This window comes from Rhipicephalus microplus, chromosome X (assembly GCF_043290135.1).
Source record: "Rhipicephalus microplus isolate Deutch F79 chromosome X, USDA_Rmic, whole genome shotgun sequence".
NCBI lineage: Eukaryota > Metazoa > Arthropoda > Arachnida > Ixodida > Ixodidae > Rhipicephalus > Rhipicephalus microplus.
The window spans coordinates 138,050,673-138,078,344 of NC_134710.1; the positions used below are offsets into that span (position 1 = coordinate 138,050,673).

General features: G+C 42.7%; 1 protein-coding gene across 4 annotated transcripts in view; it reads left to right on the forward strand.

Annotated features, from left to right (window-relative positions):
* kat80 (katanin p80) overlaps positions 1-27,672 on the forward strand; it is a 239,222-nt gene that overhangs the window by 141,872 nt on the left and 69,678 nt on the right. For 2 of the 4 annotated variants that reach the window (XM_037427880.2, XM_075877832.1), the window contains exons 5-12: positions 651-692; positions 3,877-3,960; positions 5,659-5,846; positions 13,596-13,746; positions 18,346-18,476; positions 19,659-19,712; positions 20,918-21,036; positions 25,137-25,166. In XM_037427880.2, the coding sequence (XP_037283777.2) occupies positions 651-692; positions 3,877-3,960; positions 5,659-5,846; positions 13,596-13,746; positions 18,346-18,476; positions 19,659-19,712; positions 20,918-21,036; positions 25,137-25,166 (799 nt within the window). The remainder of the gene's footprint in view (positions 1-650; positions 693-3,876; positions 3,961-5,658; positions 5,847-13,595; positions 13,747-18,345; positions 18,477-19,658; positions 19,713-20,917; positions 21,037-25,136; positions 25,167-27,672) is intronic. The other 2 variants (XM_075877834.1, XM_075877833.1) reach the window with 1 other exon arrangement.

Below are 27,672 nucleotides of genomic sequence, written 5' to 3' on the forward strand. Positions count from 1 at the left end.
CATTTTCTAGGCATAGAGGTATTTCAAATAAATATCTTGGAATCTTCGAAAGGTAGTCCTAATGGACACAGACGAAAGGAAGGCACACTAGCACGCAGACGAATGCGCTTTTGTCTGTGTGTCAGTGCGCCTTCCTTTTGTTTGTGTCCATTGGCACTACCTTTCCAAGTATGAATTTCCAACTTGCCCAAAAATCAGCAGTCTCAGAATCTGACCTTAGTGATTGCTGAAAATTTGGGTCAAGAAGTGGAACAAATAAAACAGTTTCAGAATAGTTTGAGATGATGTAATGCTAATGGGAATGACACAGAAGTCTGCTTTACATCTTGAATGGTTCCTACGTAGTTTGAGAACAGGTTTGCATTTTTTTCCTTTTTTTGTAGCTTCCTTAATTTTTTCTGTTAACCTGTAGAGAATATTGACTTCAATGAGTACCGGTTCTGTCTTCATGTAATGTAGGTCTTGACAGGATTTCTAAAGGACCGTAATGCTAGCTAATCCATATCAATGTAGTCGCTGATTTTTACCAGTAGTGATGCAAGATGCCATTAAAATATATGGCATTTATGGGAAGTTTGACTAAATATGTTTTAAATTACAATATGGATTTTCATTAATAGCTTTTTTAAATTCTCCTTTTCCTCTTCCAGCTTTGGGACACAAGAAAAAAGGGATGTATATACACTTACAAGGTAGGCCTTATTATGTAATGCAATTTATGCATGACATTTGTTACAAGTATTATATATGGATTTGTGTGTGTGCAATATGACGTGCATGTGTAGTCAAACAGATAAACAAAAAAAAAAACACCAGGCCTGCGTGGAACGCACAGCACAGTCACAGTGAAAGCTAGAAGAGTGGCCTTTCAGCGCCTTTTCTAAACACTCGTTGGGTAACTGCTGCAAGCACGCTTGCTGGGTATCCACTGCACCATAAATAATTATAAATTTTGTGTAGTAGGCCAGCATTCACTTTGCTATCCTTCGTCATTCTTTGGAGAAGCTCGGTATCCGCTACACACTTGTTGGAAATTTTTCTGCAATTTTTTTATGCAGTGGCTGAAGATGAAGGAATATGTGAAGTGGGTTTGCGCCTCAGTTAATAGGTGATCAAGAACAAGTTTTTTAATTGGCTGAAGCATTGGACAACCCAATTGTCAAGCGATTCGCATCGTGTGATGCCTGGCTGTTCCTTTGATGTTCTAAAACGCTTTATTACTCATATTAATGCAATTCCTTTTCCTCTGCTTAAAGGGACATTAAAGTAAAATAACAATTTACATCAGAGTGAAAGCTCAATGTATGATAACATCTAAAATGACAATATTATCAACACCAGTGTCCTATTTACTGAAAAATTAAGGTAAATGCACAAAAACACAAGCGCCGCAATAGGACATTTTCAAAATGATCCCAATGACATCAGACGAACCGCCTACAATTAATCACTAGTAATCGATCTAACTGCACTCAATAAAGAACCTTCCGTGCGTCAAGAGACACGATAAAATGCCGCTTGTTCATTACTGTTTGATTCATGGAAAAAAGAACCGCCAGACGTTACTATGGGGAATGGTGAGAGTGGTTCAAAAATTCAATTTTCGCCTGGTTACACGGGACAGGTGGGTCTTCTAGCGGGCCGCAGTTGAAACAAAAGCGTCTGAAACAAAAGCGTCTGAAACCTCGAAGTTAATGGCGGGAAATTGATCAATGGCCGTTGTTGCTGCTGTGGCTCTCGCTGCTTTAGGTCTGCTGCTACTAGTGCAGTAAAGCCAGGCAACGTGCACGGCAACAGTGACGTGAGTTGGTCCGGTCGGTCTGCTTCTTGAGGTGGGTAATTTGAAGTGCGCTCTCGATGCAGAGCACTGAAACATGATTTTATTTCAAAATAGGCCCTTGCTTGGCACAAAAGTAACACTGCGAGGTTTCTGGACCACCATTTCAACATTCAACGGCGACTTAATAGTTGACTTTAGTGTCCTTTTAAGGCCAGTTTAGAATAGAGTTCCAAGCACTGGCGTTACTCACTGGTAGAATACTGGGCTGGCATGCAGCGTACCCGGGTTCGAATCCTATTGTATCATTGGTGTTTTTACTTGCCGTGTTTTTTTTTTTCTTCGTGCTTATAGACACCAGCGGTAGCCGCGGTGACGGCTCGTAACCCATGTTCTGATCTCATAACCGCTTTCACTGCAAAATCATGTATGAACACACACACGTGCATGTGTGCACACAGGGCGTGTGAAGAAATGAGTCTTATATTTGAAAAATCACAGAAAGGAGGCATCCCCGAGCTATTTGCAGCATTCCCATTACCATGGCAGAAGGCATCTTCACATGCATAAAACAATAATACTGCATAAATTATAAATATTAGTACAAATAACTTTTCAACCAGTGGAAATAAGCAGTCTAATCAAATGGGCCAATTTAAGTTTAAATGGGCCATTTAAGTCCACAGTCTTTTCGAAATTTCTGGTAGGCGGCCATTGGCAGGGGGATGAAGTCTGGCTAATTTAGCAGGTGAAACTGAAACTGACGCACCAAACAGCGTGTCTGCCATTAACTTCGGAAACTCCTGCAATGACAGCATCGGGGGAGTAGGATGAACGAGCGCTTATAAGAAACAGGAAAGCGCTGCCATGAAAACAGTGTGTGTGTGTGTGTGTGTGTGTGTGTGTGTGTGTGTGTGTGTGTGCGTGCGCGCGCGCGCGCGTGTGCGTGCGTGCGTGTGTGCGCGTGTGTGCGTGCGTGTGTGTGTGTGTGTGTGTGTGAGAGAGAGAGAGAGAGAGAGAGGGGATGGAGAGAGGGAAAGAAGTGTATACTTAAGGGCTCGTGTTTCCGCATTTTGACGCTATAATAATGAAATCTAACAGAAAAAGATGCCAAGGAAAGTATAGGGGAAGTTATTAGACCGAATTGTAATGTAAATATGAAGAAAGAAAAGTGGGTGAAAGATAACTTGCCGTCACACACACACACACACACACACACATATATATATATATATATATATATATATATATATATATATATATATAATGTGTTAAAAAACGCCCGTGTACTCGGATTTGGGTGCACGTTAAAGAACCCCAGGTGGTAGAAATTTCTGGAGCCCTCCACTACGGCGTCTCTCATAATCATATGGTGGTTTTGGGACGTTAAACCCCACATATCAATCAATAATGTGTTAATTATACTTGTGCTTAGTGGCTTAGCAAGGTGTGCTTGAAAATCTGCGACAGGCAACTGCTCCAAAATACTGATTAGCTGCCCCAAAACAAGGTTTTAGCCACTCCAGTTTGCATCAAAATGGCTTCAACTGGTCACATCACTGAGTTATGCATCATGTAATTTACTCCAACGTGTACTACTGCATTGCAAGACAAGATAACTCATAATTAGTGCATGCAAGGTGTCACAGATCTTTAGTTATTACTACCGAACAAGTGGAACGAAGTGTTTGTGCATTTGTGACTAAAACGTAGTTGCAAAGAGAGTGTCACTGATCATAACTGCACTGCTTACGTTGCCTCATAGTGCTGCCTGCTTAGTATGAAGCAGAACCCAGTAGTGTTGAATTGAAGAGGCATAAAAACTAGCTTAGTGATGAATGATTGAGTCAAATATGCATGTTGCGATCACTCATTTCATAGTTTATTTACTCGAGCTTGATCTTTGTACTGATTGTGTCCACTTACTCATATAAAACTAATGTAGAATGCTTGGTGATATGCAGTGTTTATTTTTTACTGATGTTTAATGGCTGTATAGTAAGACCACATGGCTGCTTAGTGGATTCTTTTTTGAGTTTTATTTAGGCGTGCTTCTGCACTAACATTTTTTCTCTCTTGCATTTGATTGTCCTATGCAGGGTCACAACAAATGCGTGAATAGCCTCAAGTTTAGTCCTGATGGGCGATGGATTGCATCAGGGAGTGAAGATGGCAGTGTTAAGGTATGCTGCTATCGCATAACCACTTTCTGATCTTGTCACACCTACATACTCATCTTATGAAGACATTTTATGGCTTTGATACACGACTGCCAAATCCATTTACTTATGTCCAAATATCTAATTATATTTAAAAGCTTGCTAGGAATAAAGGAGAAAACTTACTTTGAGTCTGTGACCCTTTTTTCTTCTTCCAGAAATAAGAGGGCAAGACAAGGGAGTGACAGCAAATAGTTGTGCTTTGCAGCACATTCTCTAGTTATGGAATATTAAATTTTTCCAGTTTGTGTTTGTGGTCCTATCATCTGCAGTGTGTAGAACTCTTAACCTGTCATCTTTTGACCTGGGTGTTTAGATTCAAGTGCATTAAGTCATTTAGTTACCATAAATGGCTGAGGATTAAGATGACAAAGCTGGCAATGAATCAGCAGCTTATTTTTTGTGTGTGTGTAAGATAACTCTTTTTTTACCTTCTAAAGTTACTCAAAACTTGGTTTAACTGGAAAGTTGGCGTTTAGGGCCACTCACCAGGTTTGACAATTTTGAGCTGGCAAACGCAATGCGTAGACGAGGTGTTCATGATCACGTCTGCCAAAATTTGCAACGTTACGCGCCACGGAAATGGGTCAAATTTCGAGATGAACGCTGCTCCCCCTCCCTTCTGGCGGCGTGCTCCTAGAGAATGAGGGCATGACGTGTGCGTATGTATGGCCGTACGTACACGGCAATGCAGTGACGTTGGTTCTCTACGGAGACGACTCTGCTCTAACGTTGCAAACAGTGGCACGTGACATGGCGAAAATAATTTAACACAGCATGCGTATTTTATGTAATTTGTTGCTTGAAGACATTAATAAAGCTCTTGAGAAATAATGAGAGGTAATAAGAGAATGTGAGCATCTTTTTTCTATTTTTCTCCCGTGAATTGCAACGAGCTGCGAGGCTAATGTGTCCGAGTTTCGCATGCGTTTGTGTACCCATGGTCAGTGCGTCAAGCAGACGACTGCCGCGGAACGCTCCTACGCGTTCACGCACTCCTTGTGCTCATCTTTTCTACCGCGTCTAAGCCAGCGTTTCAAAACAATCTCGCAGAAAGAGGCAAAAGACCACAAAATAGCGCTGTTCAACAAAGCAACGCTGCTCGCGTGCTCGGCGATTGAACTTGTGTAGGCACGTCATGCGCACGTCACCTCATGGTCAGATGCTGAAGAGGGTGGGGAAGAAATTTGGTTTACGAAGGCTACGCGGAGGTGTGGCAAGGGTTTCGAGTTTGGCTCCTCTCATCCTCGTTTCGCGCCGCTTCAAAAAACCCGTTTTCTTCGCTCGTGATGAACCGATTAAAAAAAATTTTTGTGACAAAATGTTGCTTATCGAAGACCCAACAACTTCAACTGTCGAACCAAAATTTGGTAGGGGGCCTGGTGAGTGGCACTTTTAAGAAGTTGCAAAGTTGCATGCTTCATTGGATAGATAAGTGAGGCCACGAAAGAGCAGGCAGTCTCGTCGAACACAATAATACCTTTGCCTCCACATTTTGACTTCTAATATAAATGCCACATTTAGCAATTTATGTGTTGCATCGTTATTTACTCTTTGGCAGGTAAATATTGTAATTCTTAGACAGGAGTGTGAAGAGTTTATACTTATAAAAAAAAACTTATTTCTAGACCTGTATCACTGATTATGAATTTGTCTATGCAGCTTTGGGACCTCCCTGCGGGCAAGATGTTGTCAGAGTTTCGGGACCATTGTGGGCCTGTAAATGATGTAGATTTCCATCCAAATGAGTTTCTCCTGGCGAGTGGCAGCTCAGACAGCACAGTCAAGTTCTGGGACCTGGAGAATTTTAATCTTGTCTCATCTACTGAGAATGACTCTGGTGTTGTCAGGTACTGTAACATTCTATAGTGATCTTGTTCGAAAACTATGAGCTTAAGCTCCAGCAAAAACGAGGTTATAGTGAAGTCAATTCCTGAAGAAGTAATAATTATACGGGGAACCTAGCACGACTTGACAAGTTCTTCATCTGACCAGATTATCTTCTCTTTTTAGTGCTATGGTCACAGTTTCTCCCAGTGGCACTTGCCTAAAATACTGTCATTTGTTAGATTTTACTTAATCAAGTTTGATTGCATATTGTGACGACGCGAGATTGATGAGCACACAAAGCACCTCAAACAAATACGATTTATCGATCGCAGGAAACAGACTGCAACGACTTCTTCGTATTTTGCCCTCGGCCAAGGACACTCGTGCTGCTTCGTTGTCCTCACCACTGGCACATATGCGCGGCATTATTCCCCCTTTAAAAAAAAACATCGTCCCGATGTTAAACGTTTGAGAAGCAAGGCGAAACCAAAACTGCACAGTTAGTCACTGAAAGTAAGGCTTCATCCGAAGCACGTGGACAATTTCTGGTGAATGTCTGCGCCGCTTTGAACACTGCACGCCGTCGGCAACAACCTCGTAGTTGACGTCACTAATGCGTCGCAGAACCTTGTAGGGTCTGAAGTATCTTCGCAACAGCTTTTCGGAGAGCCCACGCTTACGAACAGGTGTCCAGACCCATACTTTGTCGTCCACGTTGTATATGACGGGTCTGTGCCGGAGATTGTAATACTTGGCATCGTCGTCTTGCTGTTTGGTGATTCGCAACCTGGCAAGTTGTCTGGCTTCTTCTGCTAGCTGGGTAAACTCTTCGGCGTCTGTCTCATTGCCATCATTTTCATGAGGGAGCATTGCGTCTAATGTTGTTGTAACCTCGCGTCCGTAAAGGAGACTAAAGGGTGTCTTCCGAGTGGTCTCTTGACGAGCCGTGTTGTACGCGAACGTGGCGTGGGCAAAATGATGTCCCAGTTCTTGTGCTCTACATCTACGTACATGCTTATCATATCAGCCAGGGTCTTGTTGAGGCGTTCGGTGAGCCTGTTGGTCTGGGGATGATACGCCGTTGTCTTCCTGTGAGCTGTACCACTTAGTCGGAAAATGGTGTCCAAAAGCTCGGCCATGAGCGCAGTACCTCTGTCGGTGATGACTATTGCGGGAGCACCGTGTCTTAAGACGGTGGCTTCGATGAAAAATTGCGCCGCTTCAGCTGTCGTTGCCCGTGGCAGAGCGCCTGTCTCCGCGTATCGGGTCAGGTAATCCGTGGCGACGATTATCCACCTGTTTCCAGTGGCAGACTTAGGGAAGGGGCCCAGAAAATCCATGCCGATTTGTGCAAACGGTGTCGCCGGCACTCGGACATGCTGCAGCAGGCCAGCTGGTTTGATGAATGGTGGCTTGCGGCGCTGGCAATCTAGACATGCCTGCACGTAAGTTTTGACAGCTTCGGCAAGTCTTGGCCAGTAATAGTTCTGCCTTATCCTCGCCAATGTTCTTGCGTAACCCAAGTGACCAGGGGTAGGTTCGTCATGACAGGCTTTCAGCACGTCACGGCGAAGCGAAGAAGGAACGACGAGCAAGTAGCTGCTGCCGGTGGGTGAAAAGTTCCTCTTATAAAGAACGTCAATTCGCAAGCAGTACGACGGCAGCCCTCTCGCAAATAACTTCGGAACGCTATTCGCTCGCCCTTGTAGGTAATCTATAAGTGGTAGAAGCTCAGCATCGCCACGCTGCTGTTGAGAAAAGGCGGCAGTGTCCACAATTCCGAGAAAGGCCGTGTCGTCATCGTCGTTGTCCGGGGATGCCGTCTCAGCAGGAGACCGAGAAAGACAGTCGGCATCGGTGTGTCGTTTTCCCGACTTGTAGGCAACAGTGAAGTCAAATTCTTGGAGCCGAAGACTCCATCGTGCAAGGCAGCCAGACGGATCTTTCAAGTTGACTAACCAACAGAGAGAGTGGTGATCGCTGATAACGGTGAATGGGCGGCCGTACAAATAAGGACAAAACTTCAGGACTGCCCATACCATTGCAAGACATTCTTTTTCCATCGTAGTGTAATTAGCTTCAGCTCGGGACAGCGTCCTGCTGGCGTAGGCGATCACGTTTTCGTTGTTGTCCTTCGACTGTACGAGCACTGCTCCAAGACTCGCATTACTAGCGTCTGTATGAAGTATTGTCGGCGCGTCTTCATCGAAGTGGGCCAGCACGGGGGGTGTTTGCATTCGCTGACGAAGCTCGTGAAATGCCTGCTGTTGGTCTTCGCCCCATCTGAAGGGGGTATCTTCCTGAGTAAGCTGTGTCAATGGCCATACGATATGCTAAAAATTAGCAATAAACCGCCGGTAATAGGGACATAGTCCTAAAAAACGTCACACTGATTTTTTTGTCTGATGGCGTCGGGAAGTTTGCCACGGCGGCAATTTTATCCGGGTCGGGTCGGATCCCTTGGCTGCTCACGACGTGACCGAGGAATTGAAGTTCGTGGAAGCCGAAGTGGCACTTTTCTGGTTTTAGAGTAAGACCGGCCAAGCGAATTGCTTCAAAAACTGCTTCGAGCCTTCGTAAGTGTTCCTCGAAAGTCGCCGAAAAAACAATCACGTCGTCGAGGTACACCAAGCAGGTTTGCCACTTAAATCCCGACAAAACCGTGTCCATGAGACGCTGGAATGTTGCTGGCGCCGAACACAAACTGAAAGGAAGAACCTGAAATTCATAAAGTCCGTCGGGCGTAACAAACGCGGTCTTCTCACGATCTCTCTCATCCACTTCAATTTGCCAGTAGCCGCTTTTTAAGTCCATAGACGAAAAGTAGCGTGCGTTTCGTAGTCTATCCAATGAATCATCAATACGCGGCAGAGGGTAGACGTCCTTCTTTGTGATCTGATTAAGCTTACGGTAGTCGACGCAGAAACACAAGCTACCGTCCTTCGTTTTGACGAGTACTATAGGTGATGCCCAAGGACTGTTAGATGGCCGAATGACACCATTTTCTAGAATCGTTTTCACCTGTTTTTGAATTGCCTCAAGCTCCTTTGGGGCGACTCGATAAGGATTTTGCCAAATGGGTCTGGCATCGGAATCCGTGATGATGCGGTGTTTCGTCAGTGCCGTTTGACCAACTCTTGATGTGGAGGAGAAGCAGCCGCGGAACTTGTTGATCAGCGTGAGAAGGCGGTCTCGCTCAATGGGAGATAACATTGGACCAACGTCGACAGGTGTCAGTGTAGTGATAGTAGACGCTGCTGCTTCCTCCACTAAATGACAATCTTCTGTTTGCGAGAGTTCGTCAAAATAGGCTATAGCCGTCCGTGCCTTTAACTATGTGTCGGCGTTCTCTGCTGAACTTTGTCAATAGCAGTTCAGGGCATCCGTCAATAACAGTGATGACAGCCCTGGCAACAGAAATGCCGCTGGTGAATGCGAGCTCCTTAATGTGTTCAGCGATGCCAGTACCATTTTGTAATTTGTCACAGTGCACGAATACGAGAGAACAACTTCGTGGCGGCAGACATCGGCAATACGAAAGTGAGGTGGCTGGTGTTCCTTATCTGTAGCAGTCTCCGAGCTTACAGTGAACGTTACGCTTCTGTCACGGATGTCAATCACAGCCCCGTACTGGCGCAAGAAATCCATTCCCAATATGAGCTGTTTACAGCACTCGTGGAGAATGACGAGGGTGGCGACAAAGGTGGAACCAGCAATGAAGAGTCGGGCCGTGCACTTTCCAACCGGTGTCATCAACTGACCTCCTGCAGTTCTTATATTGGGTCCCTGCCATGGCATTTTCACCTTCCTTAGTCTTTCGGCTAGCTGTAGGCTTGTTATAGAAAAGTGGGAGCCAGTGTCCACAAGAGCCGTCACTTAGTGGCCGTCAATGTGAACGACGAGGTCAGCGCTGATAACGTTGGTTACGTCGGCAGTTGTCTTATTCGTCGAATTAGTCGTTGCTGTCGTCTTCTTCCGTATCGATGGCTTCGAGCTGTCATTTGTCTGCAATGGGGGCTGTTCGGAATTTCGAATATTGGCAACCCCACCCCCCGAGGTCGCTGCGTCTAGTTTCCCCGTCGCGGGCTAGGCTAGGGGTCCTGCCCCTGGTGACGTCTGCAAATTTGCGACGATTAGGTGAACTGGGCCGCGCAGGAGATGGAGAACGTGATCTGGGCATTACTGGATTCTGCAGCGGTGTGTTCACAGGGGCGTAGTTGTACATGCGTTGATCGTCGTACGCAATGTAATCAGGCTGGCGAGGAAATCTCGAGTACTGAGCGTCGCGATAACGGCAAACTCTGTAGATGTGCCCAGCTTCGCCACAATGAAAGCGTACTGGTCGACGGTCAGCGGTACGCTACAAATTGGTTTTCCGACGCTGGTAGGTAAGTGGAGACTCACTATTGGGCCACGTTGTGGGGCATGTTGGTTATACGGCATTCGTCTTGTCGGAGGAATCGGTGAGGTTGCGAAAGTGGTCGGTGCTGACAGTGGCTGTGTTTGCAGGGTTGGTGGTGGTCCAGTCATTGGAGTCTGCTGTGCTGAAGGCGCGACGACGGGGCGTCGGACTGCATTAGCATAAGTAAAATGTTGTCGCACATCATTATAGCCGGATGAAGAGAGAGCCTGGCGGACCTCATCTCGGACAACATCAGCGACAAGATAATGCCGGCGTCGGTTCAGTTGCTGGAATTAAACCAAGCTGCCGAAGCTCCTCCCTCAAAATCTCCCGGATTACTTCCTGCAGAGGCCTGTCGTTGTCGCAGAGGCTCGCCGCAGTCGTAACAGGGCTACTCGCTCGAACGTTGACCGGGTTCTGCTGGCGGTACCGTTGCTGTAGGGCCCGTTTAATAGCTGTGGCTTCTTTCGTGAACTCAGCTACTGTTGTTGGCAGATTTCTCACAAGCCCAGCAAACGGTGGCTCCTTCACGCCTCGCATTAGATACCGCAACTTCCTGTCTTCTGGCATCTCGAGATCCGCCCTGCCGAAAAGACGGGTCATGTCCTCGGCGAACATAGCGACGCTCTCGTTTGGTTTTTGAATTCGAGCTTCCAAGAGACGTTGCGCATTCTCCTTTCTGTCAAGACTACTAAAGGTGTCAATCAGCTGGTTGCGGAAGTCGTCCCACGTAGCCATGCTTCTTTCCCTGTTGATGTATCACGTCTGGGCGTTGTCTTTCAGGTAGAAGTACACATTCGCGAGCTTGTCTTCAGGGGTGGCCCACTGGTTGTACTTCGCGCAGCGTTCGAACTGGTCCAGCCAGTCTTGTGCATCTTCATAGGTCTCGCCATGAAAGCAGTCAGGAATCATGGGATTTTGAAGTGTCATGTGCGATGTAGCTGCAGTGGCTATGGTGGTTGAAGGAGGCAAGCGATTGCTGGCAGTTTCTGGAAAGGGATTGAGCTCGGGAGCTAGGCCTCGCAGACGGCGGCTGGAACGGTGGACTGGTGTGTCGACGGGTGGTAGTGATTCCGGGCTTGAATGTCGGGTCCGCAAAGGGGTGCCAAGCATGAAGACGTACCCAGCACTTCCACCAGTGTGACGACGCGAGATTGACGAGCACACAAAGCGCCTCAAACAAATACGATTTATCGATCGCAGGAAACAGACTGAAACGACTTCTTCGTCTTTTGCCCTCGGCCAAGGACACTCGTGCTGCTTCGTTGTCCTCACCACTGGCACATACGCGTGGCAATATGTACTACTTCAGTATGTAGGTGTATTGCTTAATTTTGTGCACTGTGTTAAAGATTGGCGTGCATTAACTTTTCAGCTAATTTGTCTTTGAGATCTATGATAATTGCATATTTTAATTTTGTCTATCAATCTTTCTTTAAAGGGATACTGAACAAAATTTTTTCGCCATAATTTTCAACCAAATTGAAAGGTTGGGTGCTGGAATCGATAGTCATCTTCATTTGAGGCAAAAAGTACAGAAAAATAATTAATTTAATGCGTTTTTCATAAACTGCCACATCTAGCAATCGCGCTGTGAACTACAGGAGGTGACGTTTAGTGACGTCACACTCGCCCAAAACGAGCAAGCCAACAATGCCAGCTCATCTCGCCCTATGGTTACTTGAACCTGTATGGACAGCACTGGTTGCGAACAATGCTCTCGGCTGAAGCAAAGCATCATTCTTTTTGTGGAAGGGGGAAAGAAGGATGAAGGGAGGGTTGTAGAAAAGGAAGAGGAGGATAGGAACTTGTGCATCCTACATGCACCTAAGTGATTGTGACGTCCCAGCTCCCACTCGCATGCAGCCGCTGCACGCTGACAATCCATCAAAAATACAGGCAGATGCTATGAAGTATGGAAAGTTGACTCTGTTTATCAGAAGAGTTGCCTCTTTTGAGTAGAATTACGAAGTTTCGAGTGAGTGAGTGAGCAAACTTTATTTAACCAGCGGATTGAGGCGTGGGCCTAAGCCGCACCAGGGGCGGTGGAGAGACCCTGTCTCTCAGCCGCCTCCCGTGCTCGCTGGATGGCCCATATTTGATCTGTCCGATCTGAGCTGATCAGCGCGGCTCTCCACCGCGCCCCAAGCTGTTCTGGGGAGACTGCATTGGCGTCCTGTATCTGTGTGCATTCCCATAACATATGCTCTAGGGAGGCGCGTCTCATGCTACATAGTTTACACGAGTCATCTTGGTATAGTTCGGGGTAGATGCGATTTAGGTGCTTCGGATTGGGAAAGGTTCTAGTTTGAAGTCACCTCCAGTCAACCTCCTGAGATCTGTCTAATGTGGAGCTAGGTGGTGGAAATCTGCGCTTCGACTTTTGGTAGAATTGGATAATGTCGCAGAACCTAAACATTCTGTCCCTCTCCCACCACTCATCTCCTCCCAGTACCTCATGTGACGCTCCATTGCGACAGTGTTCATAATTTTTGTTCGGTATCCCTTTATGGGTGGCTTATGTGATACAATGAACTAATTTAACTGGATAAATTTTTTTTTGAACACTCCACTATCGTTAATTTCACCATCATAGGTTTATTATTGCTGGAGAAAATCAAGGTCAAAGGTTTGTTTTTTAATTTTGTGTCAAAACCTCTTTGCGTAGACGTCACCCAGACGTGAGAGATTTGAAATTATGTTTTGATATTTTAGCCTTATTGGGTCAACAAATTTTCCTGAAACTTTGTTTAAGTTTCTAACCCTCTCGGACGACAATATACATCATTTTTACCAAGTAACAACTATGTTGGCCCTAGTAGACGCTGTCATAATCTATCATGTCATGACGAGTTAGTGTGGAAAGTTTAAGGTAGTGTCACCAGCTGCATTTTCTTTTTGGACGTTTTCTCACTTGCTAGGCATGTTCTTGCGACAATAGTTTTGCTTCAGGTATTGTGAAAGGATAATTTGCTAGCACAACAAAAATTATTTTTCTCTTTACTTAAGGTACCTCTCTATCAACTCTCATCTGTGGCTTTTAGACTGGAAGCTGCTTCAATCGGTACATACGCAACACATGTCATTCTCAAACATACTTGTGCATATAAACATTTTTATTTTATTACTTGGCTAATCTGCCGGTGAATATCTTCTGTTTGCCCATTTGGACAAACCATCTTTTGGTTTATTTCACAATCTGTCTTTGGAAAATGGCATCTTGATATTTGATATGAGAGTTCAAGACCTAGAGTTTTGAGGATCTTTTCAATTAATGTGGAGAATCTGGCATTGATGCATTCTTGTAAACTTATTTTTTCTCTAATCAAAAGTGGCAAGCATTTGTATATTATGCTTTCTTTTGCAGGTGTGTCTTCTTCAATCCTGACGGTGCCTGTCTATTTAGTGGTGCAGAAGACTTCCTAAAGGTTTACTGCTGGGAGCCTGTAAAAACATGCGACACTCTGGTCATGGGATGGAATAGAGTGGCTGACATTTCTGTCGCTCAAAACCAGCTTGTGAGTTTGTTTGAGATGTTGCAATGTATTATTTTTTTAAGTTCCTACTGAAAAAAAAAAAAAGTCGACGCCACTTTTAATGTTGATGTACACGCACATCACTGTTCTGTTCTTTAACTGTTGACTTGTGTCTCACATGCAAGGTTTTAACAATTTTTTACGAATTTTAATACAAGCTCACCCAAGAGTTCAAAACATAAAAGAAAAGCCTAATAATATATTATTTATGAATTGACAGAGCATTTTAAAGGGGGCCTGTATGATTTTTTCAAGCAATCATCGAATTACTTAAGTATCGCAGTTTATTGTCTCGCGAATCTACTGTCGCAAAAATCTCCCAAATCCTTCAACTAGCGAAGTTGCCAGGATTTGTCCCGCGCTTTAAATATCTTCTTTTATTGTGACAAGCATGTGGGTAGCTACCCAGAATATAGGTCGACCCACCAACGTTCAATCTCCGAAAAATAAGTTTGAAAAAATTGCACCCTTACATTGATGAATGCACGACACACTGTGGTGGCTTTTCTTTTTATTTTGACATTAATTTCACGCAGTTGAATACCAGATGTCCACAAAGTGCTGTCACTCATACTTGTCCGAACTTGAGCCTGACGACGTCTGCTTATCACTTGTTATGTCCCAGAGTGCATCGTCCTCAATTTTATCTAATGCACTGCCGATGCAGCATTTGCAGAAAAGCTTGCGCACCATCTCTTCTGCGAAAGATTTCCATGGTGACGACACCCAGCCACAAACGGTCGCGAGCCGTGAACGTCGTAGGGGGCAAGCGGGGTCTTTGGATTGTTGCCCAGTATCCACTCGTTATGGAGCTTGCGCACGCTGTCTTTGAAGGGTTTATTGAGCCCTACGTAGTGCCCAGTGGCTGGTAGATTGTTGTTAGTTCCCCAGGGATCATGACAAGGTCCGTCTTGCCATCGGACAGCGCTCCCTCTACATTGCCCGTGAGGTGGCCTCGAAATGAGTCGAGCACCAACATGCTTGGTCACTGAAAAAGCACATCGGTTTGCCGATTTCACACTAGCTGAATCCACTCAAGCATAAGGGACTCGTTCATGAAACCTTTTTTGTTTACTCTCACGATAACATCCTGGGGAAAGTTTTCTGTTTTTTCTCCTGGGGAAATTCTTCCACATTTTTTCTGCCAATTGCTGGTGTATAAGACGAGGGTCGACTTTTGATCGTGCTTTTTGTTTTGAAAAAAAAAAAAAAAAAACTACATATATTATATTTTTTCAAATGCGTTCAAGCATGGCCATCTTGGACTGATAATGTTGCAGTTTAGTATTCGTATCAAATTAACGAAAAGTGCTATGGTTAACTCACATGCACAAAATCGCATTGCCGGCACATTAAATGTTTTATGACCACAATCATTCTATATTGTGACATTTTCCAAGATAAGGACTTCTGGCGATAAATACTTTTTATATGTTAACCCACCCCTTATGCCCTTATGTAATACCCCTGGTGGGGGGGTCTTTAGGAAAAATAAAGTTATGTTAAGATATAAAATCTATAAAACAAATACTTATCAGTACAAGATGGTGGCACCCATGAGTCGAAAAGAAAATTGTGTATATTTCGGTTTTTATGGTACATGGGGAAAGATGGCGCGGGAAAAGAAGGTATGGCAACTTGTGTCACAACCATGAGCAGCACGTGTAATGAAACGAGACTGCTCCCGCTCATTGTGGTTCCTGCGGATGCTATTGTGGCGAACTAGTATGTAATGTTAGCAGACAATGGAGTGTGGTGCTGGCCATTGGTAGCACCTGATTTCAAGAAGCGCATCTGATCGAAACGCTGCTCTTAATTCATGTCTGGTATTCGCCAATAGCACGCTATCTGCTTTGCAACAACAAACAGCAGATGCCAGCAGCTTGAAGAAGGGTGCACATGCTTCTGTATGAAAAGAGAAGCGCTTGAGGAAATCTCAACTCTGCTTTCGCAACTCTTTTTGGCACACACGACTGCAAGTTTTGGTCGTGTTGTTAGTAGCAGTATCTGCTTTCCCAGGATATGTTATTTGACCAGACCTGGGGGTTGGTTCACAGGATGTTCAAGTCAAGGCTACTGAGAACACAAGATTCAAATATCATAGCGCAGCATGGGGCCTGCCATTCAAAATAAATTCTCACAGTCAGCTTAAAATTGCTCTCTTCTCTCGACAAATGACATCACAAGCTCAAAAATCGCTTGTCATAGCCACTTGGTTGCCATTGGCTGATTTGAGCTTGGCAGCTCGGTCGTTACTCGGGTCGCCGCGGAAGTCCGCGACTTGCCCACATGTATGTGCACGATCGCACTGAAAAACCACGCATTCGAAGCAAAAAAAAAAGTGCTCAAGGTCACGAGGTGCACTTGATGCGTTTTCTTGCCCCAGTTCATCACTCCCTGCTTAGCTTCTAGCACTTTCGTCAGCACGATACATGAGAATGCAATTGCAGTATGTGTCAAATCTTTGCAACTCCGCTCGTAGTAAGAGGATTCAAAACTTTTTGTGGCAGTGAATTTAAGAGGCAATCAGTCAATCCATTTTATGGCTGCTTGAAAAATTGTTGCAGGGCCCCTTTAAATGAGAATATTACCCTCAAATCGATTCCTCATTGTTTAAAAATTTAGAACCTTGTTATGCCGGCTTATATGCTTTAAATATAACAAGTTTTAAAATGTTACGCATTGTACAGATTATCACTTGCGTCCTACCGAAAGTCGAATCCTGCTACTACTCAACATTGTTTTGACTTCCTTTGAATGAAGAAAAAAAGGCCTTTGCATAGAGGCCCTATTTTAATTACTAAAAATATTTTGCTGGTTATTTAGGTCATGATAAATGTGCCCACTTTTTTTTCATATGTCATATATGCTATTCGCATTCGATTCAAAACTATTCGACCAAAATTACTATTTGCTTCGAATTCGCTTTGAACCTAAAATTCACTGTTCGCATGAGCTTAACATTTTGGTTTGCACAATCTCACATTATTCTTGAGCTCATTAGTGCTTTCTAGAAGGCCATAATTTGCTCGGTATGTTAGATATGTATAATGATACTACTGTAAAGGATTCGTGCCAAAATATTTAATTTATTTAGAGGAGATGCGATTCGAAAAAAAAAAAAAAACGTTTTGCTAATCTACATTCTAGGGCAATGAAATTTTGGCTGTATATATAGGCTCTTATGATGATTTCAAAATGAAGTTAGTTTCATAGTAAGTTGCACAGTTTTTGTTTAGTGCCATGACAAAATGCAATGTATATAGTTTGTTTTCGACAAACTTTTTCTGCCCTCTAAACTTTTGTGGTCTTGAACCATTAATGGCTCATATTGCTCTGAATTAACTGTACAGTATAAATGAGTATTAAAAAAGGGCATATAAGACATTTTGATAGACAAGAAAAACTGCAATATGTGAATTCTTGGACTCGTCAAACCATACTGATTACTTACCTTAAGTTCGCAATAATTATACAGGTACTATAAAATTTTATACAAGATGCCTATATCTGCACTCTTCATATGTTAAGGAATACTATGTGGGCAAAATTTCATCCCAATTGAGCTATCAGAAGTACTAAAAATGCAATGTCCAAACTCAAGAAGTTGCTCAGGAATTAATCTTGAGAAGAACGCATGTTAAAGGCATAAGTGAAAGCTCATCTATGCGGAGAAGATACGCTTTTTAAGTTGATTTCTTCCATCATGAGTGCTTGGCAATCATGGTTACTTTGAGCATGTGGCTTTAATTAACTCCTCATGCGAAATGCAATAGCAAGCAGCCAGGTGACAATTTCCAGGGGACTCTAGACAATGAGCTCTTTTTAGTTTTTAGTAGCCACCTCGTGCCTTTTAAAAGTGACCTTATCCTACTTCGAACTTAGTTTCTATCTTCATTTTTTTTTTTTTTGTGAAGGTAGAGAAACTTGACTTGTAAAAGCAAATAAAAACGAAAATTGTGTAATTTTCAGAAAAACTAGTGTTTTTTGGCTCGCATCTTCGCTTAACAGTGCAAAGAAAGACATTAGACAGTTATAGTTTAAGGTTAACCTGATAGCGGAGGTTAAGGGAATGGCGTTACTGTTAAAATGATGTAGGTTAAGGGAATGGAGTTACTTTTAAACGGCAGTAATTTTATGGAATGAGTAATCATAGTGCTTTTTTTTTTAAAGACATGGTAATCACAATCTTATTTTGAAATAAAAAAGGATTCTATATTTTCTGACCTTACATATCTGCTGAATTTGTGAATTGGCTGTCATGAAGCTGGTCGCACATTACTTTGTGAAGTCTAGTTCATTGTGGTTAGATTTCTTGCGGTATCTGCAACTGTAGTTGCACGCTGTAAAATTGACAGCACACCTAAGACCACTTGGGCTTTTATAAGCATTCCCGGATAATTTCCTTGCTGATCCTTTTGTCATCAGTAATTGAAATTGGTTGCAGCTAAATATTCTGGGAGTACCCTTGGATCACAATTGTTGCAAAAGCTATGACTGGTTCTTGTTTTTCATACATATTTCAGAATTTCATGTCCTGCAATTCTAACATATTACTTCCCGATTTCTTTCTTCTTTCAGATTGCTGGAGCATTTTCTTTAACAAATGTTGCTGTATATGTGATAGACCTCAATAGGGTTCAACCATTTGGAGGGATGCCAAATAACTCTACTGTGCCTCAGTACATTACCCCAAGCCCTTTCAAATCGGGGTGAGCAACTATTCATTTTGTGGAGTTTTGCAGATCTGTAATGAACTTTTGTGAAAGCACGTAACAGTGCATGCAACAATGAAGTGGTCACTACTGTATTCACTGCTGTATCATGTACAGGAAAACCGTGATATAAGAATGTAGTATATGCTGCTAAAAACTTAATTACATTGTTAACGTTATTGCATCAAGTCTTTCATCTTTCTGTTGTGTGAATAGTGTTGTGCATGCTTACAGCTTTCCCTCTCTGCTACATTTTAGTACATGTGCTGGTGAAGACAATCGAGCAACTTTAAAAGCTATGCCATGTAAAATGAATGGGGAGTGTCGTACATAAACCCTATGTATATGGGCAGCTTCGCGCGATACTGAAATGCAATGACACTGCTGTAAATTTAACGAGGAGTGTCAGACATAAACCCTAATAAATATGGCCAGCTTCGCGCGATACTGAAATGAAATGACACTGCTATAAATGGCCTATGAATAAAAAGGCATTTGAGGTGTTGAAATGCCACCCTAGGTGGTGCAATAGCATGTGATCGACTTGAATGTATATACAAGTGGGCACCAAGAAGGAGGATATCTTTCTTTGTGTTTGAACTTGGTATAATTTCCCTGAATTGGTTTGTTTTATTAGCTGCCATTCTAGTGTCCATTCTTCGTTATGAGTGCTAAACTCTAGAATGAGGACTCGACTCTCAGCAACAGTTGAGATTTCAGTGGGGGTGAAAGCACTTATCTGCTTAGCTTTAGATGCATACCAAAAACACCAAGCACTGTTGTTGATAATATTGTCATTTTAGATGTTGTCATACATTGAGCTTCTAATCTGACGTAAATTGTTATTTGACTTTAGTGTCCTTTTAAATGCTCTTTGTTTCTTCACTTTTGGAGCAAATTCTGGAAACATATGTTACATCATTTTAATGAAACCCATTGAGTTTTTGCTTTGCAGTGTTAGCTTCTTTAAATTTTCTGCAGAACCAAAAGGAGCAAATATGCTCTACGTAAGTGCATGAAAAAACTCGGGGATTGCTTGCATTTTATAAAAGAGAACAATGAAACATGTTTCAGTATGGAAATGTGGGTTAGTGTTGTTCCAAACATAATCGTGTGCATGCATTTAGGATATTCAAGAAGTTGCAAAAATGATATACATGCATGCCTTATTGCTTTCAGTTCTCACACCCGGAGAAGCTTCTCTAAAGATAAGAAGGATGCAGCTGACTTTCAGTAAGTTCTTAGTAGAAAGCTTTGTCCCTGCACGATGAAGCAAACAATAATTTTCAACCATTTGTCCACCAATATTGCAGCTGTAGGTTAACTGAATAGCAATAGTAACAGCACAATTTTTGTTCATGAATAAGCAGCGATTGTGTTTCAGTATTCGTGTTTTCTGGAGTAACACTTAAAGTAACACCAAATAGAAAAATATGTACCCTGGTACCCTACAAATGAAAGTAAGGAGACAAGAAAAGATATCATACAAAATTGACATAGCAAGTTTATCGTTAATTGTTTTCGTGACAGGCTGAAGTATGATTTTTGAGGGAGATACGGGAAAAACAAAAATTCTTCATTAATTTGGAGATGAAATCTGGCCTACAAATAATTTGTTATCACTGGTATATGTAATTGATGTGTGTAAGAGCTTTCCTCTGTGCAGGTATGCAGTTGGAGCATGTGGCAGAGTGCATTTTTCTAACTTGCTAACAAGCTCCTTCATCTCTTCAAGCTCACGAACTTGTGATTGTTTGTAAGAATTTGTGGGCAGTAACTTGTGGGCGAATTGTGCCCTTTATAATAGAGAAAGCTAATCTCTGCTCATGCTTCAGCTTTCTTAACGGGAGCTGGCTTTTTACTGATTTCCTAGTGGTGTTTCATGATACTATACCATGCACTATTTTCATATTTTTTGTTTATTCCTTAAAAACAAAAGACATTCACTCATTTGGGGCCTATTGTGTGTTTTGTTCAAAATTTATGATGCCAATATTATGAACAACCATCTTATATATAAATTTATTTCAGTGGTTTTGACATCCTTGTGTAGAAGTATGTACTACTGTAGCATATTATGAAGATGTCTTTCTTATGCTGAAAGAAAATATTGGTACAAAAATAACTGTATCTGAAAAGCCTGGATGTGCGCTGAACTTTGTTGCTTACAGAAAGCCTTCAAAAACTTCAAGACTTGAGAAACTGCTGAAAACCACAATTTTAGCCCTTCACAACAAAGCACCCAAATCAATTTTAACTTGTGAAAAGGTGATTGTTAAAAAAAAACAAAAAAAAAACAGTATGACAGCATTGCTTTTACTTGGCCCCAACCAAACAACCAGTCACATACTCCTCGTCTTGAGAGAAGAAAAATCAAGCAGATTAAATATAATATAGCATAGATATATAATACTAGTAATTTTTTTTCATTCTTGCAGAGTGATGCATATGAAGCCTTTGGAGGATGGTGATGCTTTTCCTTTGGAGACTGAGCTAGATAATGCTTGCATCAAAGATGTTAAGGACTACAACAAAATATTCCACCCATCACAGGAATGTGAGTGCTATGCTTTTAATACTATTTCTGAGACAGATGTAGCTGCATATGCATTTTATTTCCTGATGTGTAGAGGACAGAGGTCAGGAGTATTTGATACTCATTTGTTTGTTGCAAATAAGCTTTGCGGAAGTCGTCAAATTCATGCCAAGTTCAGGTAATTTAAGTGTGTCAGCTAGTTGGCATAACATGAATTTACTGGCTTCATTTTCTCGTTTTCATATTAATGAAAATTAGGGCAAGCCTATTGCTGTTAGGCAAACTTTTTTTTTGCCGACAAACAGGATGTGTGTATCTCACTGTAAATGTCTAACCGAGGACTGTGCCCTCCACTGTTCACACTGAAAACATTCTGGGCGATTTAAGAAAGCCTAGTTCATCTTGTATCTTTTATCTGCTCTCGTGGCACTGGAGAAGTGCTGATACTGAGGCCAATTTTGGCTTCGTTGAAGGGGCGCTGAAACGTCTGGGAGATGTGCTGTGAAATTTGTTAAATTCGCTTAAATGTATGTGCTTGCTTTTATGTAGTTTATTCACAACCTGACTAATCTTTAAGAGGGCAATACAAATGCACAACATGTGGGGTACAATGTTTACTTTCCATACTCATCTTTTCCAACTAAACAGTTCCTCTCAGCTGGGGCTGCCAGTAGATATGCCCTGCTTACCACTCCTTTAAAAAAATTTTGCCTCTTCAGCAAATTATTTAAGGTTGATGTCTGACAGCTCTGCACGAGAGCAACAAAGGAGTGGTAGCAGGACAGGTTGGACACGTTAATATCCACCACTTCCTCATTTCTAAAATATTTGCTTTGGGGGGCATAGTTGTACGAGTCCTGCCCCGCCGCAGTGGTCTAGTGGCTAAGGTACTCGGCTGCTGACCTGCAGGTCGCGGGTTCGAATCCCGGCTGCGGCAGCTGCATTTCCGATGGAGGCGGAAATGTTGTAGGCCCGTGTGCTCAGATTTGGGTGCACGTTAAAGAACCCCAGGTGGTCAAAATTTCCGGAGCCCTCCACTACGGCGTCTCTCATAATCATATAGTGGTTTTGGGACGCTAAACCCCACATATCAATCAATTAGTTGTACGAGTCCTTACTTATAATTTAAGATAAAAACACAATATGTTAATAGCTCACTTCGATAGTTGCACGAACTGTGACTCTATTGTTGACATAACATGCCATATAAAATGAGCTTTGAGAGGCAAAAGAGAGAGCAAGCATTAGGCTAAACAAGGTTGTACTATGTGGATGATGCTATTTGGTAGCATTGTCTGCCATATATATATACTCTATATGCACGGCAGGCAATGCAATGATGTTTTTGCACCCTTTCACAAAGGGAAAATCACAAAGCTTTTTTTTAAATGTACAAAACAGCTAAGATCACACTAGAAGTTGAAATGCAGTCCAGGGAGCATTTTACAGCAATACTACTACCTTTCTTTAAATGGTTCAGTAATAGGCATGCTAGAATAAAATAAGTATTTTGGTATAAATAACGTGTTGAGAGGACTCACTTCTCCACAGTAGATGCGTCCTTCAGTTATTCCCACCAGCGCCCACAAGCAACACTTCTGCTGTGTAATCTGGTACCCTTATTATTTGCATAAATGTAAAATGCTCCGTGAAGGTCGTAACATTCTCATTTTTTTAGAATAGCTTGAAGGAAAAGGTCATAATGAAAGAAAAAGGTAAGAGTTTTCTGCAGATATAATCATGACAGTTGGTTCAAGTGACTAGTAATATTTATCGTTTGATGTTACCAAGATCTGTCATACAACAATTATTGTACTCCAATTTTCGTAATTATTTAAATAGTGCCAAAACACTGCGAATCGAATTGTTTAGAAGCCATTTAGTGAATACCGTATTTACTCGCATAATCCTGGCACTTTTTTTTGGCGGAAACTGATGCAAAGTTGGGGGTGCGAGAATTACGCGGGGAAAACTTCCCACAGAATTCTACAGACCAAAAAAGATATTGAATTGTCTGCAAATCGGGATTCTCACACCAGCAACTAACAGCAAGCTTTGAGAAGTACTAATTAAAACTTACTTCAACAATAAAAGCACAGGTTCAACACAAGGCAAGATTTATTTGAGACAATAAAAGTGCAAGTAAATAGTCGACAATTAAAATACCATACTCAAAGCTTGTGGGCGTTGGGGTAGCGTTCTTTGCTCAACAGGAGCCCTCAAAAGGTAAGCGTAGAATGTCAGTATTGTGCTGATGGCCATTTAACAGAATCGTCCGCAGTTGCCTTCTGAAGAAATAATGTTTACCATGAATCCCAGTCTTAGGCACACGGAAAGCCCAGCGCGTCTTGGTGGCTTTCATCTGCCATCACTAGTAGCGAACACAAAACTTGTCAACTCTGAAGGGCCTACCGGCGGCCCTGTTGCCGTTGTTTAGTGCATGATCAATCACTTTCAACTTGAAAGCAGCCGTGTAGCTTCCGTATCGCCCCATAACGTAACAACATTACGAACACAATGTACAAAACACGCCGCAACGCCCACTTGTCACTTCGGTTTTGGCTTGGATTGGATTGAATCTCGGTGCAATAATAGTACGCTCTATGCTGAGTAGATGGCACCAGATGGCGGACGCTATCATCATCAGTGGCTGGAACAAGCTGACAACATTATTGCGACAATTTTCCAGGGTGCGATAATTACTTAAGGAAAAAAAGGAATCGTATTTTTGTTGGGCAATGTGGCGGGTGCGATAATTATGCGAGTGTGAGAATTACGGGAGTAAACACGGTAAAAAATTTCTGAAATGGGGTAAAGATTATGTAAAAACAGCTTAAAGACATGTTATACCTGATCCATGTGAACTGCTGAATGCATGTACCAATGGTAATGCCATTTTGCAAGGTTTGTGAGCTTGTGCTTTACTGCATTTTTATGTCCTCTGGCAAAGCAAGCATTTGGTGTGGGACATGGCATTGAGCAGGTACATGTTTCTTCTGTTTCACGTATCTGCCAATATGCATGATGCCTGGTGCTTGCTTGGTCAGTGGGCGCAAGGACATGCACTTGCACAAATTTAGAATTCTTATCTCCATGTGGGCCTTTACCCTAGTAGCACGCTATGTTGCCACAACGTTGAAGCTACTTTCTCAATGTCGCAACGCCATGTCAACATTTTGTGCTACCAGGGTAAGTGTATAATGCTGGCTCTATAGACTATTTTCTGCAGCTGGTTTGCTCATTCAAATGTAGGTGGGGCTACAATGCCATAGACGTCTTCTTACCAAGGTCGTCTCCCATGGATGTCTCCTTACCGTCGTCTTTCTGTCTAGGGCTTTCTGCAGCACTGCTGAACAACTGCTTCACGTCATCTGCTTGGCTTCCTTGTAGCGTCTGTGTGCACGGGAGTAAAAGCGAAGCATACACTATAGAGACGCCGAGCAGACGACGCGACGCGAATGTTTAGCAGGGCTCCAGAAGGCCATGGCAGAAAGACGGCCACGATAGGGAAAGTCAGCATAGCGGCACCTATGGGTGCAGTTTCCTTTCGTTTCGATCTGATCATGTCCTCGTCCTGCGGGGTGTGGTCCGTAAGTTCGCAACGAATGCATTTATTTCCTTATATTTACGTCCTGAAGCTTCGAGAGCTGTGTATTCCTCGGTATTTTTCAGTGTTTTCTAGATTTGTTCTCTAATTCTCGGAGAGACTTATCAGGCATCGCTAAATAAACACAGCTAATCTCCTTAGTAAAGACAGTACATACCTTATGTCTTGTCCCCAGCGTGAGATGACACAAAGTGGTGGCTGATTTCACCATTTATTTATTGTTGTAATGACATTGAGCGAGTAGCAAGCGCGAGTTTGGATCGAAGCGGGTGGTCGCATTTGCACGGATGCTCATGGCCACGGCCGCTTCGCTGACCCTATGCGTTCGCTTGGGCAACTGGCTGGGAGAAGGCCAGTTTACGGTCTTGTGATCAAACATGGCAGCATGCGGGCGTCGCTGCGGAAAATCGTCTATAGATACATTTAGTATTGAAAATAACGTAGCTGCTTAGGTGACCCCTTTTGTCTAGGTTTGTGTACTAGTGTTCATTATCATTTCAATTTTGCTTTTTAGCGTCTCTGGAGTCTGTGGTCGAGAATGGAAGTATGAATCCACTTTCTTTGCTTTTTCTTTGTATGCTTACAAAATATTCCGAGAATTTAGGTGTCGCAATGCAGTTGCAATTTGATATTGTTTTTTATTTCCTAATTGTTGTTGATTTCACATTTTCAACTCTGTATATTAGAATGAAATAGTCTCAGTAAACACATTGATGTATAGACAACTGTGGCAGGGTGCTTGCGCAGCAAGCATCTAAAAAGTGTTAAGGAATTTTAGTATATTCAGAAAAATGCAGGTTGTAGCAAAGTGGAGCTGCTACTCGTAAGATCGTCTTTTGTTAAAAGAAGCTGTAATTAAGAACAGTCAAAACTGAGGCATTTTACTTCTCCTTAACACATATGTTACTAGTGCAACAGTAAAGAAATGATATTGTTTTCAGAAATTTTCGTTACTTCAAGGCTTTGTCTCTATGAATTCTTTACAATCATTAAGAGGAACTGAGCACTGTGCACGCTGGTAATCCATTAAGACTGAAACTGTACAAAAGAAATGGGCACAAACTTGCAACTGAAAGGTTATTGGGAGAAAGACACTGAAATAAACAACAGCATGTTACAAAGCAACACATGAACACCTACAGGTTGGTGGTGAGGCAGTGTATCTCAAGTAGGGCACTGCACGGACCGATTTTACTGGCCCGAGCTCAGTCCGGCCCGCCCTAGCCCAGCCTGTTGTTTTTAAGTATGGCCCATACCAGGCCCGGGTCAGGTCCATTTCGGACAGTTATGCTGCTGCACACAAGATATTTTTTTGTGAGTTATTTGGAACTTCTTTCAGGGTCACAACTTTCACTGGTATGCTGTATAATTTCGGTTTATTACGCCCGTAACAAAATATTTGCAGCACAATATTAAGTACAATTGGAGTCTCATGTATGCAGTGCTAACTGCACAATTTAATTTTTGAATTTCAAAGAAAACATAAAGTGGAAAACAAATATAGGGTAAACAGTGTATGTGGCCCCCACAGGTCCTTAATAAAGCAACTATGCAGCTTGCAAAACTATTCGATGCAAGAAAGTTGGACCTCTGCTGACACCAAGGAGATAAGTTACCGTATTCACTCGCATAATCCTCGCACTTTTTTTGCCGAAAAAGCGATGCTAAGTTGGGGGGTGCGAGAATTACGCGGGGAGAACTTTTCACGAGAACGTACCGAGCGAAAAAAAAAAAAAAACCGAAATGGCCGCAAATCGGGATTCTCATACCAGCAACTAACAGCAAGCTTTGAGAAGTACTAATTAAGAGTTACCTCAACAATAAAAGCAGAGGTTCAACATAAGGCAATATTTATTTGAGACACAAAAAGTGCAAGCAAATAGTCGAGAATTAGAATACCATACGCAAAGCTTGTGGGCGTTGCGGGCGTAATGGTAGCGTTCGTCGCTCAACAGGAGCCCTCAAAAGGTAAGCGTAGGACGTCAGTATTGGGCTTATGGCTATTTAACAGAATCGTCCGCAGTTTCCTTCTGACGAAATAAAGTTTACCATCAATTTCAGTTTTAGGCCCACGGCAGGCCCAACGTGTCTTGGCGACTTTCAGCTGCCGTCACCAGTAGCGATCACAAAACTCGTAGACTCCGAAGGGCCTACCGGCGGCTCTGTTGCCGTCGTTTAGTGCCGTTGTCATCTATCACTTGCAACTTGAAGCAGCCGTGTAGCTTCAGTATCACACCATAACGTGCCAAGATTACCGACACAGCATACAAAACACACTGCAACGTGCACTGGCCTCTTCGGCTTGGCTTGGATTGGATTGAATTTGCGTGCAATAGTATGCTTGATGCTTAAGAGATGGCGCCAAATGGCGCGCGCTATCATCATCAGTGGCTGGAACGAGCAGACGACATTATTGCGGCAGTTTTTGGGGGTGCGATAATTACTCGAGAAAAAAAGAAATCGTATTTTTCTTGGGTGATGTGGGGGGTGCGAGAATTATGCGAGTGCGAGGTTTACGCGAGTAAATACGGTAAGCGCGTGCAACTTGTGTACGTTAAATTTTTTACTAGAGTAAGGGCTCATGTCTCCTGTTTTGATGAGTGTTACTTTCTCGTTAATATCCAAGAACGACAGAAATTGGGGGAAGAAGTCTGAATATATGAAAAATTTCTGAACTCAGGGTGTCGCAGGGGTCATCGGATATTTATGCGGTAAATGGTGTCAATACATCCAAGTTTATAGACCTCCCTGTTTTAAAGGTCACAGCAGCGAATCAACATCATAATAATCAACGTCTTTAGAGCTCTAACTTCTGCCGCGGGAGCACTTTTACGTTTTTAAGCTCCGCGAGAACACTTGCGCTTCGACAAATTATGTCACTTCTGAATTACTGGCAAAATACGACAAAGACAAAAGTAGCCGTAAAAATAGGCAAAACTTGTATATTATGGGCATTCAACTCAAATGCTAAACATTTTTAACTAATCGCCAAATGCATAAATATTTGCAACTGCCTTGCTAGCACAAAAAATTGACAACCTTTGCATCAA